This window comes from Caretta caretta, chromosome 2 (genome assembly GCF_965140235.1).
Source record: "Caretta caretta isolate rCarCar2 chromosome 2, rCarCar1.hap1, whole genome shotgun sequence".
Lineage (NCBI taxonomy): Eukaryota > Metazoa > Chordata > Testudines > Cheloniidae > Caretta > Caretta caretta.
In genome coordinates, this window is record NC_134207.1 from 208,820,271 (window position 1) to 208,837,808 (window position 17,538).

The 17,538-nt window shown below is 45.6% G+C and overlaps 1 protein-coding gene across 1 annotated transcript in view; it reads left to right on the plus strand.

The window, feature by feature from the left end:
• Window positions 1-17,538, plus strand: part of SPMIP4 (sperm microtubule inner protein 4) — a 42,526-nt gene that overhangs the window by 19,158 nt on the left and 5,830 nt on the right. Inside the window, exons 4-8 of the mRNA XM_048838417.2 lie at window positions 2,752-2,781; window positions 8,668-8,852; window positions 11,894-11,982; window positions 13,739-13,913; window positions 14,176-14,267. Of these exons, the coding sequence (XP_048694374.2) occupies window positions 2,752-2,781; window positions 8,668-8,852; window positions 11,894-11,982; window positions 13,739-13,913; window positions 14,176-14,267 (571 nt within the window). The remainder of the gene's footprint in view (window positions 1-2,751; window positions 2,782-8,667; window positions 8,853-11,893; window positions 11,983-13,738; window positions 13,914-14,175; window positions 14,268-17,538) is intronic.

Sequence of the window (17,538 nt, forward strand, 5' to 3'; positions counted from 1 at the left end):
TTCATAACACAACCCATGAGCAAAAAAAAAGAACCCACCCCAGGCAAATTGGGGCATGCCCTTTTCCCTTTGGTTCTTGAGTCCAGCAACCCCAAATCACCCAAAGTCCCAAAAGTCCAATGCCCCAAAAGTCTCTGTCCCTGGTCAGGGCAGCCCCAGAGTTCGAAAGTTTATCTGCGGAGCTTTACCTCCCAACCTGGGTGGAAATGGGACGGGGGTAAGAGGCACCTTACGTGATCTGAAGCTGACCGCCCCATAGCTCCATAGCGGCACTCCGCTCCGCCAGCCGCCCCACAAACTCCTTCGCTCAGCTGCACTCCGCTCCGCCAGCCGCCCCACGAACTCCTTCACTCCACTCCACTCCGCCAGCCGCCCCACGAACTCCTTCACTCAGCTGCGCTCTGCTCCGCCAGCCGCCCCACAAACTCCTTCGCTCAGCTGCGCTCTGCTCCGCCAGCCGCCCCACGAACTCCTTCGCTCAGCTCCACGGCCCACAAGCCGCTCCTGCCATCCACACACTGCTCCGCGTCGAACTGCTTCACCAGCCGTCCCGCAAACTGCTCCACAATATATCTTCAGGCTCCCCCACTACTTAACACAACACTCAGTGATTTCAGCTCTTAGGTGAATTCAGCTTGTAGTAGGGGAGCCCCAGTGCTGGTGCACTGTCAGCCCAAAGTGAGCTCAGCAGCCTATAACTAGACTTCTAATGAAATCAAAATTAGCTCTGATATTCCACAGTGGAGAGAGGAGGAAGTGCAATTAGCATGTAAGGCCCTCACCAAGGGGCCCATGCCACTAAGTATTAATACTTGTCCCCAGCCTCCCTCCATTCACACAGTTTTGGAACCCATGACCCTTGCCTACCGAGTGCTACTTAGTTGATGGTGAATCCCTCCATCATAACAAAAGGCCACGTACAGTTCCAAGCACAGTTCCCATAATCAGGGTAATAACAATTTATTCTTCCTGCCCCAATAACAGAGACACTGGGGATCCCACAGCAGCCAAAGTGACCATTTGGGCAGCTATGGTCTCATTCTAGGCGGGGTGGGTGTGCCTATGCAAATGAGATCGGCCCCTGAAGTTCTTTTCCACAACTTGCCACACCTCACCACCAGATGTCAGGGTGGAGCTCATCCTGACACTGCTTACACCAGTGTTCCTCTTCAGAGATCAGCAGCCCTGTGCAAAAGCCAAATGCATATACTTTAGATCCTATACTGCCTGACAGACAGCTCTTCATTTAAATAAACAATAATTCATACTAATACCTTATATCGTGCTCTTATACAGTGCTTTTTTATCAGTAGATCTCAAAGCACTCTACAAAGGAAGTCAGTTTCTTATCCCTATTTTACAGATGGGGAAACTGAGGCACGGAGCAGTGACATGACTTGCCCAAGGTCACCCCGCAGGCCAGAGGCTGGAATAGAACCTGGCTATGGGTGCCCCCATAATGACTGATGTGAAGTAATGAAATAGCTCTGGAACAGTTTGGTAGACTTATAGCCATCGCAGTAATACTGTTGTCCACACCTGGGGCTTCTCACCTCCAGTGGATCCGAACCCGGAGTCCGGTCAGCTGATGTGCTCCTGGCAGTGAGTGGAGAGCCAGGACCCCAGGGGGCAGCAGGGCTGACATTGGGGAGCCCGGGTGGCAGTCCAGGCTGGAAGTCTGTGTAGCAGCGCGGCTCAGAGCGGAGACCGCGCAGCAGCCGGGCTGGGGAGCTGGGAGCCAGCTTTCTTGTCAGTTTTATGGCGCTCTATAGAGAAACTGCATTGCCCTACCTACACGGACATAAGCCCTATTTCTCTCTTGGAGGTGGAGTTACTATGTCGCACGGCATTTACATCAGCGGGAGCAAGGCTGTAGCGTAGACACTGACATAGGTTGACATAAGCTGCCTTATGTCGGCCTAACTCTATAGTGTAGACGAGTGTTTCCCAAACTTGGGACGCCGCTTGTTCAGGGAAAGCCCCTGGCGGGCCGGGCTGGTTTGTTTACCTGCCACATCCGCAGGTTTGGCCGATCGCGGCTCCCACGGGCCGCGGTTCACCGCTGCAGGCCAATGGGAGCTGCAGGAAATGGCATGGGCCGAGGGACATACCGGCCGCCGCTTCCCGCAGCCCCCATTGGCCTGGAGCGGTGAACAGCGGCCATTGGGAGCCGCGATCGGCCGAACCTGCGGACACGACAGGTAAACAAACCGGCCGGGCCCGCCAGGGGCTTTCCCTGAACAAGCGGCATCCCAAGTTTGGGAAACATCCTCCACCTTACTGCTTTTTTAAAAAAATAAGTCTCTACCGTGAAGAATAAAAAATTTATCATTGAAAAATGATTATATAATTTCTCTACTAATCCTGTGAATGGAGTGGATATATTTTCAGATTCTTCTGTTTTGCATTACTGATAAAAAGGCTTCCGTTTTTTCAAAGTACTATCGAGTGATGTTTACTAAGGTAGGGCTCGTGACAAGGAAGTATTAGAGGTGATTTTTTTTTCCTGTTTCTTCTAAACTGACACACCCCCACCGCCCATTGAGCTTTCATATTTTGGCACCTAAACATGTAAAGGACTTTCACACCCAGAGACTGATATCAGTGAGAGTATTATCTGTGTTTATTACACATTAATTTGTCTCTAATGTTTGTTGATTGTACTGATTTAGATAAAAAGGAGAGAGAGAATCACAATGAATATGGATCACTCCAAATTAGTCACCTAATATTTTCTTTTCTCTAATACAGGCTTCCTGAACCTCCAGCTAATTCAATCGAGTAAGTTTATATCATTTATATTGTACCTTTTTCTTTATGCCTTAAAAGAAAGGCAGTTCCTCTATTTTATATATATAATATAAATATATATTATTTATAATTTAAATACTGATATAATTTAAGTACTCTGGCAATAGATAAGGGAAAAGTTAGCACTAGGAAAAAAAGAGAGATCTCACTACAGAATGAACACATACAATGGTAAATTTATTAGTGCTTGTCCAAAGCACCCCACCCTCTTAGCAGGTGTTGATCTTGCTGGCTGATGGCTAAGGTCTAAATGCATTTTGCTGATTCACTCTTGCTAGTGCCATGTGATACTTTCTCTGGGTTATGAATGATCTTGTTACACCTTTGTTTTAGCATAAGAGATTTGTTGGTGTTAAACTGAGTAACAGCTCCCTGCCACCACAGCTTGTTAGCCTGCCAAACAAACTCCTTAGGGCCTTTCCCAGCCCTCTTTGCCTTGCGGCTAACACCTGATACACCCTAGCCCCCAAACCCCCTTGGAAGAGCCTGTCACTGACAGAAATACCAAGTCTGCTGTCTCCAAAGAGACAGAATACCCAGCCTGTTGGTTCAGCTGAGCATTCGCACCTTACTCTAACATAACAACATTGAGATGAATTGATAATAAAACAAGAAAAAGTTTAATAATAAAGAACAGAGATTTAAGTGACACTAAGCAAAGATAATAGAAACAGAAACGGTAACAAATAAAAGAAAAGTTTAACTCACTTCTAAGAGACTACATATAACCTTAGCAGGCTCCAACTGTTGTCGAAAGCAGTTTTCTCACCTACAGCCATGTCAGGGTTCCCTCCCCACTCTGAACTCTAGGGTACAGATGTGGGGACCTGCATGAAAGACCCCCTAAGCTTATTTCTACTAGCTTAAGTTAAAAACTTCCCCAAGGCACAAATTCCTTTTGTCCTTGGACAGTATGCTGCCACCACCAAGGGATTTAAACAAGCATTCAGGGAGGGCCACTTGGAGCCCTATCTCCCCCAAAATATCCTCCCAAGCCCTTACACCCCCCTTCCTGGGGAGGCTTGAGAATAATATCCTAACCAATTGGTTACAAAGTGAGCACAGACCCATCCCTTGAGTCAATACGACACTGAAAAATCAATCAGGTTTTTAAAAGAAGAATTTTATTTAAAGAAAAGTTGAAAGAATCACCTCTGTAAAATCAGGATGAAAGATAACTTTACAGGGTAACAAAAGATTCACAAACACAGAGAAGCTCCCTCTAAGCTTAGTTCAAAGTTACAAAAGACAGGAAAAAACCTCCTTCTAGCAAAGGGAAAATTCACAAACTAAAATCAAAAGATAATCTAACACACCTTGCCTTATTTACTTACTCTTTTTGCAATATTGAGACTCATTTTAGGATGATTTTAGGAGAAGGAGTTTTCTGACCTGATGCTTCTCTGCTTCCCCAGAGAACACACAAAGAGCACAACAAAGCCTTCCCCCACTCCCCGATTTGAAAGTATCTTCTTTCCCCATTGGTCCTTTCCCCATTTGGTCAGGTGCCAACCAGGTTATTTGAACTTCTTAACCCCTTACAGGTAAGGAGGAATTCTAGGCTACCCTTAGCTGTATGGTTATGACAAGCCACTTCTCAGTGTCACCAGCCCACGTGTCTGGGATCCATCGTTCACAGATGCAAAGAGCAGACCTCTTTATTCCCTCAGGGATGGATCCAAAATGTCTTTTAGCTTCCCCTTAAATTCCTCAAAGTTTATTGTTTTTGTCAGTAAAGTCAGGATGAACCCCTGGGGTTCAGACTCCAGTGTCTTCCCATCCTAATTTCACATCCTCGTGTTAATTGGCTCCTCCTGCATGCCTCCCATGCAAATGAACTGACCCTTATCTCTGACATCACCATGCTCAATTTACATTAGAGACAGGGAGATAACTAGCCTCCCTCTTGTCTGGAAGAAAACCTGTTTCTCTGTTTGTTTGGTTACAGGTGTTAAAGCACAATATCAGTAAATATCCATAATGCCTTAGATAGTGTCAAGGCACACATTTCACAATGATATGAATGACCACTGTGTCACCAGCTTTCATTTAATATCTTACACGACATACTTTATAGATAAATATCATGACAGCAATGTGTTGGTCAGGGTTGATAGAAGTTGCTGTTACATGATATTGAACCCTTTGCCAGTGGGCATGGAAAGGCTTTTATGGTCACACCTCATTACCCCACCTAGATATATGGGCAGGGAGGAGGGGAAGCTCCTGTTTAGTGAAGGAAGTATCTAGGGTATGGACATAGTAGACTAGGTAAAGCCAAGCTTGGTCAGAAAGTCTAAGCCAGCATTTCTCAAATGCAGCCACTGTGGCCACCTGCAGCCACCAGGGACTTTTCTTGGGGCCACAGCCTCCTGGGCAGTGATTGGATGGGGTGTGGGGAGGAAAGCAGCAGCCCCTCCCGCAGAGTCCCCAGCAGGGGTTGGGCCCAGCCCCGCTCTGGAGAGACAAACTCTGGAGGAACAGGCAGCCAGTGAGTTCCCCATCTTCCTGGAGGCAGTGGGGTCAAATTTCAGCCCAGGGGTGGTGGACTGCAGGCTCCGGCCACGGGGCTTTCGGCTCTGGCTATGTGGTGGTGGGCTCCGTCCCCTAGCCGAAGGGCTTCAAGCTTGGGCCTCAGATCCCAGACTATGGCCATGGGGCTTCAGGCTCCAACCCCCAGGCACTGGGCTCCAGGCTCCAGCCATGGGCTTACCCCCCTCCCCCCCCGCCCCCCCCGCCATTGCCCCGGCCTCTGTTGCTGCCCGACCCACCTCCCCATCCAAGGCTTAATTTATCCCCAGACATCCGGGGCTGAGTAAATCTGCTGTGAAAAGTGATATTTGTATGTTTGTTAATATCACTTTTTACAACAGACTTAGTAGCTAGCTGGGAAGCCATGGAAAGTGATATTAACATACAAACAATGAGGAGTCCGGCGGCACCTTAAAGACTAACAGATAGACGATAAAAGGTGCCGCCGGACTCCTCATTGTTTTTGTGGATACAGACTAACATGGCTACCCCTCTGATACTTGGCACCATGCATTAACATACACGTATCACTTTTCACAGCAGCAGACTTACTAGCTATCAAGTTTTTTAAAAAGCAACCAAAAAAGCAAAAGAAACAGCAACAAAAAGTACAAGAACATACAAAGCACCTTATTTGTTTAGGTCCATTAAAGAATAGAGACAACTATACATTATTTTTATTATTAAGTCTGAAAATAAAAAAACCCTACATAAATAAATTATGATTTGGACAAGGGCAGGTGCATATTTATTTTATTTTTCCTGAAGTTAATTAAGTATTTTAGGAAAAATTGTGGGAGCGGCCATCAGCAAGAGTTGGTGACTGCTCTCTGAGGCCACCAAATATTTGTTGTGAGAACCCGTGGCCAAGCTATTGTTTGTTAGCTTATTGTTGATATTTTAGTTAGTGGAGTACAGCCCCAGAAAAGGGGTGAGGTTGGCCTATACATATTGTGTAGGCTGTGTTTTTTAAAGCAGTTTGGAAAAGGTGTTTGCTCACAATAAGGTGCGTAAACTTTCATGTTAGAGTTTTCTAGAGAACCCAGATCATGCAATTCCCTCATATTGAAATAGAATCCCAGTGATTGTTTCCCTCAGGACAGATCCCTGGATCCCTGTTATTTCTCTTGTCACAATGTTTTAGGATTTTTTATCTAGGTCTTTGATTTCTTCACCATTCAATAATTGAAAGCTGAAAATAGCAGCCCCAGCAATATGAGAAACACTCAGTGAAATCCCAGTTCTTGGTGTCCAGAGTGGCACTCTCTTTTAGCACCCTCCACCCAGAAAAAACGTTTTCTTTGGGCCAGATTTTGAGTTTAGATGCACATGCCTGGTACCCATTAGCTTCAGTGGGATCTGTGCTAGAAGCTGAGGCTAGAATTTGCCCCTCTTTTTCACCTAAAAGTAAACATTAGTAAATGTGACTCATTATGTACAAAGTCCATGCACTTAAAATATTTGATCTTTGAGTTTAGAAGTCATAAGTTCGTTTATTGCCAAAGATCATTATAGCCTGTAAGGAAGCTGCACCTCCTCATTCCTCCTGCTTTTTTTTTAATTTTTTTTTTTATGTAAGTTGCTCCAAGTCTTTAGAACACATGTTATTTACTAGCTTTCTTCTGCTTGCTAATGTGTCTGATCTTTTCTGCAGTACTGAGTTAAAATTAATATTAGAAGACCTGTTCAGTTTATATTTGACTTTTTATTTTACATCGATAAAATAGTTTCCAGTTACCATAGTTGAATTGTAGTGTTAAGATGTAAAGCCCCCAAAGCAGTTAAGCACTTTGGGGTTGCCTCTATATTGACCAGTGCCCTGATCCAGCAAAGTGACTTCAGTGGGTCTATTCATGCTTAACTTCAAGTGCCGGTCTTAAGGGCTTTGCTGGAGTGGGGCCTCCTAGACAATGGTACTGTAAGGGGGGAAAGCGATAGTGTTCTCCCAACAAGAGGCAGTCAACAAAACTACAGTCCCCTTTTTTCCACACACAGACCTAAGTCTAGAAAAAGAACCTTGATCTCACACATGCCAGAGCAGTGCATTACTACTATGCTAGGCCACTAGGCAGGCCTTGTCTTCCCTTCTACTCTCCTCTTTTCCATCCTTCTTTTGGCTGTCTGACAGTACCTCAGTTGATTTCAGTGTTCCTACGTTAGATGGCATCTCCCGTCACGAGCCTTCACTCTTCTTACACCCTTCTTATGGCCTGTATTTGCTTTTCTGAAGCTTGCACTTCTTATGTGTGAGGCAGGTGCCTGCTATTTCTATTGCGATTGGTTTCTCCTCTCTTTGTTTTCCTTCCCTCCATACCTTTTTCTGTCACTGCTCCTTGTGTCTGGTTTTTGTCTTGTCCCGCTGTCCTCCACCCTGTCCCCCCCCCCCATGCCAGTTCTTGAGTCTGTAGGAAAATACTTTCCCTGAAAGTTTCTCACATGAGTTCTTCAGTCTTTTACTTGCCCTATTGTGGGTACCTGTCTCCGCAGAGCCTCCTGTCATGTACTATTATAGAGACAGGAGCACCTTTGAACAGAGAGGATGGATGTAAAGTTTATGTGTTCATGAGCGTGAAAGGGTAGTGTTACTGTGCAGGCTGAAGCTGTGGGTGACCTCCCCAAGGAAGGCAGTGTAGGCCCAGTTAGAGTTCTAGGTAGCATGAAGATTATGCTGGTAGGGACCTCTTACAAAATTCTGATCTGGATCTGGGCTCTGATTTCAAACACCACCACCCCCTCCCAAAGTCTTGATTTGGGTCCATCTCTAATTAGCAAGTAGAGATCAGATATTAGTCTTGGTCTTCATGCTTCCTCAATTGCAGAGCTGGTCCTAAGGACATGCTAACTATACAATCTTATTTGATGCCCCTTTGCCTGTAGTGGCATCTCCATGGCCCAAATGCTGGCCCCAAGTGTTGCAACTACAAAGAAAAATTATCTTTTTTACATAGGAAGAAGGGGAAGGAACAAAGAGCCTCAGAGGTATGGGGGGGAACAGTGGGAAGTCTTGGTGAGTTAAGGGCAGGAGAGGTTAAAGAAACTAAAGGACCCCCTCCTCTTTGCTTCTCATGCCTCCTCTCAGCTGAGCAATTATTGCATCTCCTTACAAGTGTCTGACAAGCAATGACCCAATATCTGTTTTAAACACAGAAGATCAAATTCCTCCCAGGTGTAACTCCAATGACTTCAGCAGAATTATTCCAGGGATGAATTTGGCCCAGTTGGATATACAATATATTGTTTTACTATTAAGACAAATCTATATTTATTTAAAGTAAGGTAACTTTGTTTCTTTCTGCTCTTCTTTCCATCTAAATTCAATCCAAGACAATTATCCCTGCCATTTCCAGTCACACACCCCTACCAGACACACATCTCCAGGTATGCCACATTCCCAAACTTTAAATCACCAGAGGATCAAGACACTGGCATCCAAGCAAGCAACCATCGACCTTTTCATGCCAACGTCCCTACAAAGGCTTATGATGTGATTGTTTTGAGAAAGACCAAAGGTAAAACAGCACTTGGCATTTGTTTGGTGTTCTCAAATGTTTGTGATTTGGTTGAAATGAAGCCAGTGTGTGAAAATAATAGCGACAGAGCTAAGCAGCTTGGCTTAAGCTGGAGCATTGCATGCTGGTGCCAAGCATGCTGCCATCATGGCTCTCGATTTCCTACAAAGGTGAAGCATAACATTTAGTGTACAATCTTCTCCCGTCATGGGAATAATTATTGGTAGTTACAGGCAGTGAGAGGGGCTAGAAAAAGCTATGGCAGAGATCAAAAGTTTGCAAATCCTGGGCCAAATAAATTCATCCCTGTAGTAGCTCCACTGACCATGATAGTTACACTATGGAAGAGACCCAGATGTTTACAAACGGCAGAATATGCAGTGAGAGGTCACAGGGTACAAAAACATGTGGCAAACTTTTCCAGGCCCCTTGCAGTCTGAGGACTTGTCTACACTTGCAGCACAGCTGTGCCAGGGTAGTGCTTAGTGAAGACGCTACCTAAGCCAACAGGGGAGCTTCTCCCATTGCCGTAGCTGCTATGTTGACAGGAGAAGCCCTCCCATCGACACAGTGCTGTCTGCACCAGGGGTTCAGCTGGTATTACTACATCGCTCGGAAGTGTGGATGAGTGACATAGATATACCGACATCAGTTTGTAGTGTAGACCAGGGCTGAGCTGAAATCCCCACACTCACTGTTTGCGGATGACTCCTGTATGTTTAAACAGTCACTGAACTGTTTATATTTTACCCCACCAAGGTGAAATTATTTCTAACAGCAAACTAATGCTGCTCAGAGAAGCAGTAAATTACTGTTACTCATTACTCACATTGAGTAGCATCTTACTCCACAATGGTCCCAATGGGATTCAATGCGAGTAAGGGGCTCAGAATCTGGCCCAGGGCTCTGGTAAAATGTAGTACTCTGGCTTTGCCCCCGTTTCTCCAGATCACAATCTCTTTGTTGAAGTGTGTATGCTTTTTGCAGCTCTCCTCTCTGGGTTAACTAGCACACGTGTTGTCATTAGCACCCCATGGCATTTAGGTGTGGGGGCAGGATGGACATTTCTTTTCCAGAATAGCAGGACTCTTGGTGCCGTTGCCAGCTTCTCTGCTCCATGTCTGTGCGAGTCAAGCACAGTTTGGCACTCTCTGTTTAAAAGAGAAGCAGCATTTTCTGGAGTGATAAGAAGCTGATGACATTAAGCAGCAGGTCAATTTGCATTAATCAGCCACCTTCCCTAGTCACTGTCACTGTGCTGAACAGTGATGTTTAAGAGGGTTGTATGATATGGGGCTACTTTGGTCAGCCATAAACAAAACCTTTTCACAAAAAGCGTATAACATTGGAAGTACTTTTTTGACCTCTCTTCCGCTTTTTACAGTTCTCCATTCAAACTAAACAATGCTAATCAGATGTGTGGACGTGGGTTTGCAAAACCTATTTTCGCTCAACAGGGGATCATTGGAAGCCGTGGTCTATTCCCAACAAAGTTTATTGGGTTAAGAATTACTTTAGAAGCAGCAAATGACTGCTCTTCAAAAATTCTTTGACTTTATTCGTTGTTCCCTCTGTATGATCTTACTTATATGGGCAAGCTGGGACAAAAACTTATTTACTGCAGTTTGCTTTTAGTTGGGGAGATGGAAATCTAGATTGAGGACTCAGGTAACCTAGACTGAACTTGGGTGGCTTTTATCACTTTTACGATATAAAGAATACTTTGGGTGATTGTAGCGGGGTGGTTACCCTGCTCCTGGGATAAAAGGAGTGAGAACAGCTGAGGGAGGCTGGCTAGGTAGCTGGCCACAGCTGGCCTCGGTAAGAGGGCTGTGAGAGTCTCACTCCAGCCCTGGAGTGAGAAGGACCTAGCTGCCTGGGAGAGACAGGGTACCTTCAATAGAGCAGTGCTGGGGAAAGGGCAGGCTGAGCTGGGGAGTTCAAGCCTGGCTACCTCCCAGGCTGCGGCCTGGCAGGAAAGCCTAAGGAGGTACTGGGGCTGCAGGGAGACAGCTGCGGGCTAGAAAGATAGCAGGTCCAACCCCCTTGCCAATGATGAGTGGCCATTATAGACTGCAGTTTTCCCAGAGAAAGGGAGCTAGATGACAACTGGCAGTAGCCACTGAGGCAAGGTGGGCATCCTGGGAGGAGAGACCCAGATAAGGGGGCCTGAAGTGCCCGAAGTATAAGTGGTGGAGAGTGATGAGGAAGCAGATACCGGTAGGGAGAAACCAGCCTGCAGGAGGCGCTCCGAGGCTGGAAAGAGCTAATTCCCGGACAACCAGCAGGAGGTGCCGTGTCGGTGAGTCGGCGGCTTGCTACAGTGATATTCGCAAAGGTATTAGGCACCAAACTCCCATTGACTTGACTTGATTTCTGGGGGAGTTGGGTGCAGGAAGGCCACACAGCAGAGCCGGGATCAGAACTAAGGGCTCGTCTATACCTGCAGCGCTGCAGCTGCGCCACTGTAGCGCTTAGTGAAGATGCTACCTATGCCGACGGGAGAGCTTTTCCCGTCACCGTAGATACTCCCCCTCCCCGAGAGGCAGTAGTTATTTTGACGGGAAAAGCTCTCCCATCGACACAGTGTCACTCCCACACCGGGAGTTCAGTCAGTATAACTGTATCACTCCATACCCCTGAGTGATGTCATTATAGCGACATGAATTTGTAGCATAGACCAGGGCTCAGTTGCTCCAGGCCTGTGCTCAGTCAATTAGGCTACTTCATTGATCAGTGGCATTCAGTTCCACCTCTGGGTGAGGTTTTATGGGCAGAGGCCCAACGTTCTAATTCACCAGTTCTTATTTATCCTGTAGTGTTTTGTTTGTACTTGTAAAACTATACAGGGAGAATGCAGCGAGAGTCTTGCCAAATTGGTGTCAATTTGCATTAAACAAGAGCCCTTGCAATAAAACCCAACCCAGAGAGGATTTGTGTACAAACCTCAGCCACCAATGAACTTTTCTCCCTTCTTCTGTCCCTGGCTCTGCCTGATGGATATTATACTATAGCCTGTTATTTTTTTCTCAACCATTTAGGTAATCCATATAGACACGAAGTCATCAACATTCCATCAGACTCCCAGAAGGAGGCCTTGCATTGGCCAGGACAACATGCATACTTTCATGTAGGTAGTTGTTCCTGTGATTAGGAAAATTTACATTTTTTATCAAACAAAACCAAACCCTTGTAAAACTGATTTAGAAGAAATTAAGATGCCTGACTGCATTTCAAATTAATTTCAGTTACAAACCCATTCAAGCCCTGCGTAGAGCACAGTGTAGTCAAAACAAACAGTCATCATTTTAGGAGAGATTTTTCATTCACCAAAAAAACATGTAAATAAGATCAGAAGCTAAGAGAGGCTGTCAGGCTAAAGGCTCTTTTTGATTTAAGGGATAAAAATCCAGTGCCCAATCTAGTACCCCAGAGACATGTAGGAGGAGGAATTTCTCATGCTAGATTAACAAAATGGCCACTGAGCCACTCCTCTGCAGCCCCTCATGACTGGAGGATCTGTGTAGCAACAGATACTCTTTTGCCTTGCCCTGGTCCTGTCCTCGTGCTGCCATACAGGGAGCCTCTCCCAGCAGAGCTCATCTCCATGCTGTGCAAGAAGAGCACCTCCCCTACACAGATCTCTGAATCCAGCTCTGCCTTACACAGCTGAAGCACACTGGTTCCATTGCGGGGGGGTCCTGCGTGAACACAAAATGAGTAGATGGATTTGCCCCTAAACGTTAAGGCTCAGGAACAGCGGAGGCTCCCTCAGGGGCCACAGGTGCCCGAACCGTGGCCCTGCCCCCCACCCCACCCCCACACTACCTCTTCTCCCCAAAGCTACACCCCAACACCACCCCTTCTCCCCAAGCCTCCTCGCTCACACTGCCCCTTCTCCTTGAGCACACACTAGGGTTGCCAACCTTACAGGATTGTCCTGGAGTCTCCAGGAATTAAAGATTAATCTTTAATTAAAGATTATGTCATGTGATGAAATCTCCAGGAATTCGTCCAACCAAAATTGGCAACCCTAGGCCACACCCTTGTGCCACCTCTTTCCCCCAAGACCCAGCCCCCCACTCACTCCTCTCCACCTCGTTGCTTGTCCTTACAGATGGTAAAAAATGGAAGGGGCTTAGCCCTCCCACTTTTAAAAGTGACGAGGTCATGGCCCCCTGACCTGTCCTGTTCCAGCACTTGTGTTAAGGCTTCTGCTACTGTTTGTCTTCAGATGAATAGAAAGACCAGGTCTCTGCTCAGCCTAAGTTAGATGAAAGACATACATGAGACAAGATGAAGAGTATAGGAAGGCCAGTGGTAAACAAAAGGAGGATATAGATACAGCTTTTGGGGATGCAGTTTCCTATGGATATTGAGAGATACAAGCCTGTTGACTTGACAATCCCTATGAAGCACCCTGTTAATATGAATGCGTATGAATGGTATGTAGAGTCCAGCCTCCTGTGTCCTTGAAAATATGAGAGCAAGGAAGAGCCTCACATGAAGATTTTAAATCAAAGTGTATTGTTTCAGACGAATTATGCAGATGTTAAATATTCTAATTAGACTGTAATGCAGGTCTGAATTCCAGTGGTGCAGAACTACGCCCATGAGTAATTCCATCAGGTAAACTTAACAGAAAGATTGCTGGATGAAGTGTGGAAAATTGTTCACAAGAGTAAGGGGTGCGTAGGCCCTTTCTAGAAATAAATTTATGTCCAACTCACCCATGCTACCACTTAATGTTTCCTAAAAAGACCATATTTTCTGATCTTTTTCATATCAGAACTTTAAAATACATACAGATACCCCATGTTTTAAAGACACCTCACCTAGATGCAGCAAGATTTTTATACTTTACCTATTTTATTTTTTCCCTCCAGTTTCCTAAATTTGTTGAGGGAAGCAGTCAGATATACTATCCAAAGCCACCAAAGACTGTGGCTCCGAACGCTACATGCAACCCACTGGAACCTAATCTCTCTTCAAGGACAACCAACATGCTGCGAAACGTAGAGAGGGCCCAGTGGATAACAACATATAACCACGATTTCACAGGTATGCATTATTTTTAATAGAAACGAATAGAGATAAAGAAGAAAAGATAACATGATGTCAGCAGAAGGGTTTAGCCAATGGATTTAGTTTTCCATTTTTGAGTCCTATTTCAAGATTTGGAGTATTTTTAAAAAGCAGCTGCATATATGATAAATGTTACACAGGGTAACAGTTATTTGAGTTTTTCCACACACGTGACTAAACATTTCTTCTCATTTGTCTAACCAAAGCAGACTAGAAAATAAAATATGTTTCCATTAAGGTAGAGGTCCCATGAACCCCCTTGTACTGGATGATTACAACATGAAGTTAATTGGCAGAGTAACTGGAGAATTAGGGGAAGACGTGGAACTGGTAAGTACTGCAATCACTAAGAACCTCATCCTGCAACCAGACATAGCGTTCACGAACAGGAGTAGACCCAGATATGACTTGCAGTAGTAGCCCCAGTAATGTGTGTTTACAAGATCAGGTTTACTCTAAACTGGAGATAAATTATTCATAAGTTAAAATCAGTGGTCATCTATTTTGTAGACAGAAGTTGTATAATGTATCAAAGATGTGTTCAATTACTAATTTTCTTGATTGTGACTCTCGGCTTAGTTGAATTTTCTCTCTCATCTTTCAAAGCTGTCACCAGCACATGACAACACTTTACAGTACCTTTTGCCTCTAAAAACATTAGTAATGCCACCCTTAAAATCAGAAGGGAGGTCTCTTGTGAGTGGTGCACAATTGCAGAGGCTGAAATGCATTGGGTCAGATCCTCAGCTAGTGTAAATCAGCATAGCTCCATTGAAGCCACGAGCTGAGGATCTGGCCTATGGCCTTTATCAGACTCGGTCTTTCCTGATAACATGTAGATTTAGCTTCCATTTGGTAAAAGTCCATGTAGCATCACATGTTATTGTTTGTCTACCAAGAAGAATCAGCTGAGGTTTTTGAGATAGTTTTCCATTCTGCTACTTTCATGTAAGTAATTTGCCTTTTTATTTTAAGGTGAATCAAGAATGTACAATTCCTTCAAAGTTCTCTGATTCTATTTTAAAGTGCAGTTCTATTCTGCGAAGGGTAAAATGGCTTTGGGAGGTTCCATGTTTATTGTCTCAATAATTTTAATATTAAATGTGCTCAGGATACAAGTAAAAATGTGTTTTCATAACTGCCAGCCATGCAAACTAAACATCGGATATGAAAATCAAGCTGAATTGCTCTCTTCTCATGCATCATTACCTATAATAAATGTTCTGCAGGCCAATTTATGCCCTCAGTGACACACATGCAGTCCCATTGTCTTCGGTGACTTTGCACAGGTGTAATTGATTGGAACTATGTAAAGTATTCTGTTGATAATGCACAAGAAGGAACCAATTCCAATTCACTGTCCCACAGCTGTGCTGGCTCTGCAGTGCTAGCAAGAGTAAAGAAGTTATTCAAACTCGTTTTGTCACTAAAAGATCCAGATGATTTTGAATGCACACACGAAGCGGATCTATTGAGTGAGACGGTACCATTTTTTACAAAGTCAGTTTTAAGAGTAGAAACACATAACATTTCAAAAGCATTTAAGTTACTTGGGCTCCTAAATCCCATTTTTAAAAGTGACTCAGTCACTAAGGGTATGTCTACACTACAAAATTAGGTCGAATTTATAGAAGTCGGTTTTTTAGAAATCGTTTTTATATAGTCGATTGTGTGTGTCCCCACACAAAATGCTCTAAGTGCATTAAGTGCATTAACTCGGCGGAGTGTGTCCACAGTACCGAGGCTAGCGTCGACTTCTGGAGTGTTGCCCTGTGGGTAGCTATCCCACAGTTCCCACAGTCTCCACTGCCCATTGGAATTCTGGGTTGAGATCCCAATGCCTGATGGGGCAAAAAACATGGTCGCGGGTGGTTCTGGGTACGTCATCAGGCCCTCCCTCCTTCCCTCCCTCTGTGAAAGCAACGGCAGACAATTGTTTTGCACCTTTTTTCCTCAGTTACCTGTGCAGACGCCATACTATGGCAAGCATGGAGCCCGCTCAGCTCAGTGTCACCGTATGTCTCCTGGGTGCTGGCAGACGTGGTACTGCATTGCTACACAGCAGCAGCAACCCATTGCCTTGTGGCAGCAGACGGTGCAATAGGCCTGAAAACCATCCTCATCGTGTCTGAGGTGCTCCTGGCCGCCTCGGTAAGGTCAGTCAGGAGCACCTGGGCAGATATGGGCGCAGGGACTAAATTAGGAGTGACTCAACCAGGTCATTCTCTTTAGTCCTGCAGGCAGTCCTATTGTACCATCTTATGGTGAGCAGGCAGGAGATGAGGATGGCTAGCAGTCCTATGGCAACATCTTCTGCTGCACAGCCAGGAGATGTGGATGGCTTGCAGTCCTACTTCACCATCTGCTGCCAGCCAACGATGTAAAAGATAGATGGAGTGGATCAAAACAAGAAATAGACCAGATTTGTTTTGTATTCATTTGTTCTCCACCCCCGTCCCTCCATCCCTCCGTGAAATCAACGGCCGACAATCGTTTTGGTGAGGTCTGTCAGGGGCACCTTGAAAACTTTAATGGAGATTCAGTCCTGCCTGAAATACCAGAGGCATTGGCCTGCTAAACCCAGGGTTTTGAGTTCAATCCTTGAGGGGGCCATTCTGCATGACAGTTGTTTTTTTTCTCCTTGATGAAAAACCACCCCCTTTGTTGATTTTAATTCCCTGTAAGCCATGTCGTCAGTCGCCCCTCCCTCCGACAGACCAACGGCAGACAGTCGTTCCGCGCCTTTTTTCTGTGCAGACGCCATACCACAGCAAGCCTGGAGCCCGCTCAGATCACTTTGGCAAATAGGAGCACATTAAACACCACGCGCATTATCCAGCAGTATATGCAGCACCAGAACCTGGCAAAGTGAAACCGGGCAAGTAGGCGACGTCAGTGTGGTGTCGAGAGTGATGAGGACATGGACACAGACTTCTCTCAAAGCACGGGCCCTAGCAATGTGGGCATCATGGTGCTAATGGGGCAGGTTCATGTGGTGGAACGCCGATTCTGGGCCTGGGAAACAAGCACAGACTGGTGGGACCGCATAGTGTTGCGGGTCTGGGACGATTCCCAGTGGCTGCGAAACTTTCGCATGCGTAAGGGCACTTTCATGGAACTTTGTGACTTGCTTTCCCCTGCCCTGAAGCGCATGAATACCAAGATGAGAGCAGCCCTCACAGTTGAGAAGCGAGTGGCAATAGCCCTGTGGAAGCTTGCAACGCCAGACAGCTACCGGTCAGGTGGGAATCAATTTGGAGTGGGCAAATCTACTGTGGGGGCTGCTGTGATGCAAGTAGCCCACGCAATCAAAGATCTGCTGATATCAAGGGTAGTGACCGTGGGAAACGTGCAGGTCATAGTGGATGGCTTTGCTGCAATGGATTCCCTAACTGTGGTTGGGCCATAGACGGAACCCATATTCCTATCTTGGCACTGGAGCACCAAGCCGGCGAGTACATAAACCGCAAGGGGTACTTTTCAATAGTGCTGCAAGCACTGGTGGATCACAAGGGACATTTCACCAACATCAACACGGGATGGCCAGGAAAGGTACATGACGCTCGCATCTTCAGGAACTCTGGTCTGTTTCAAAAGCTGC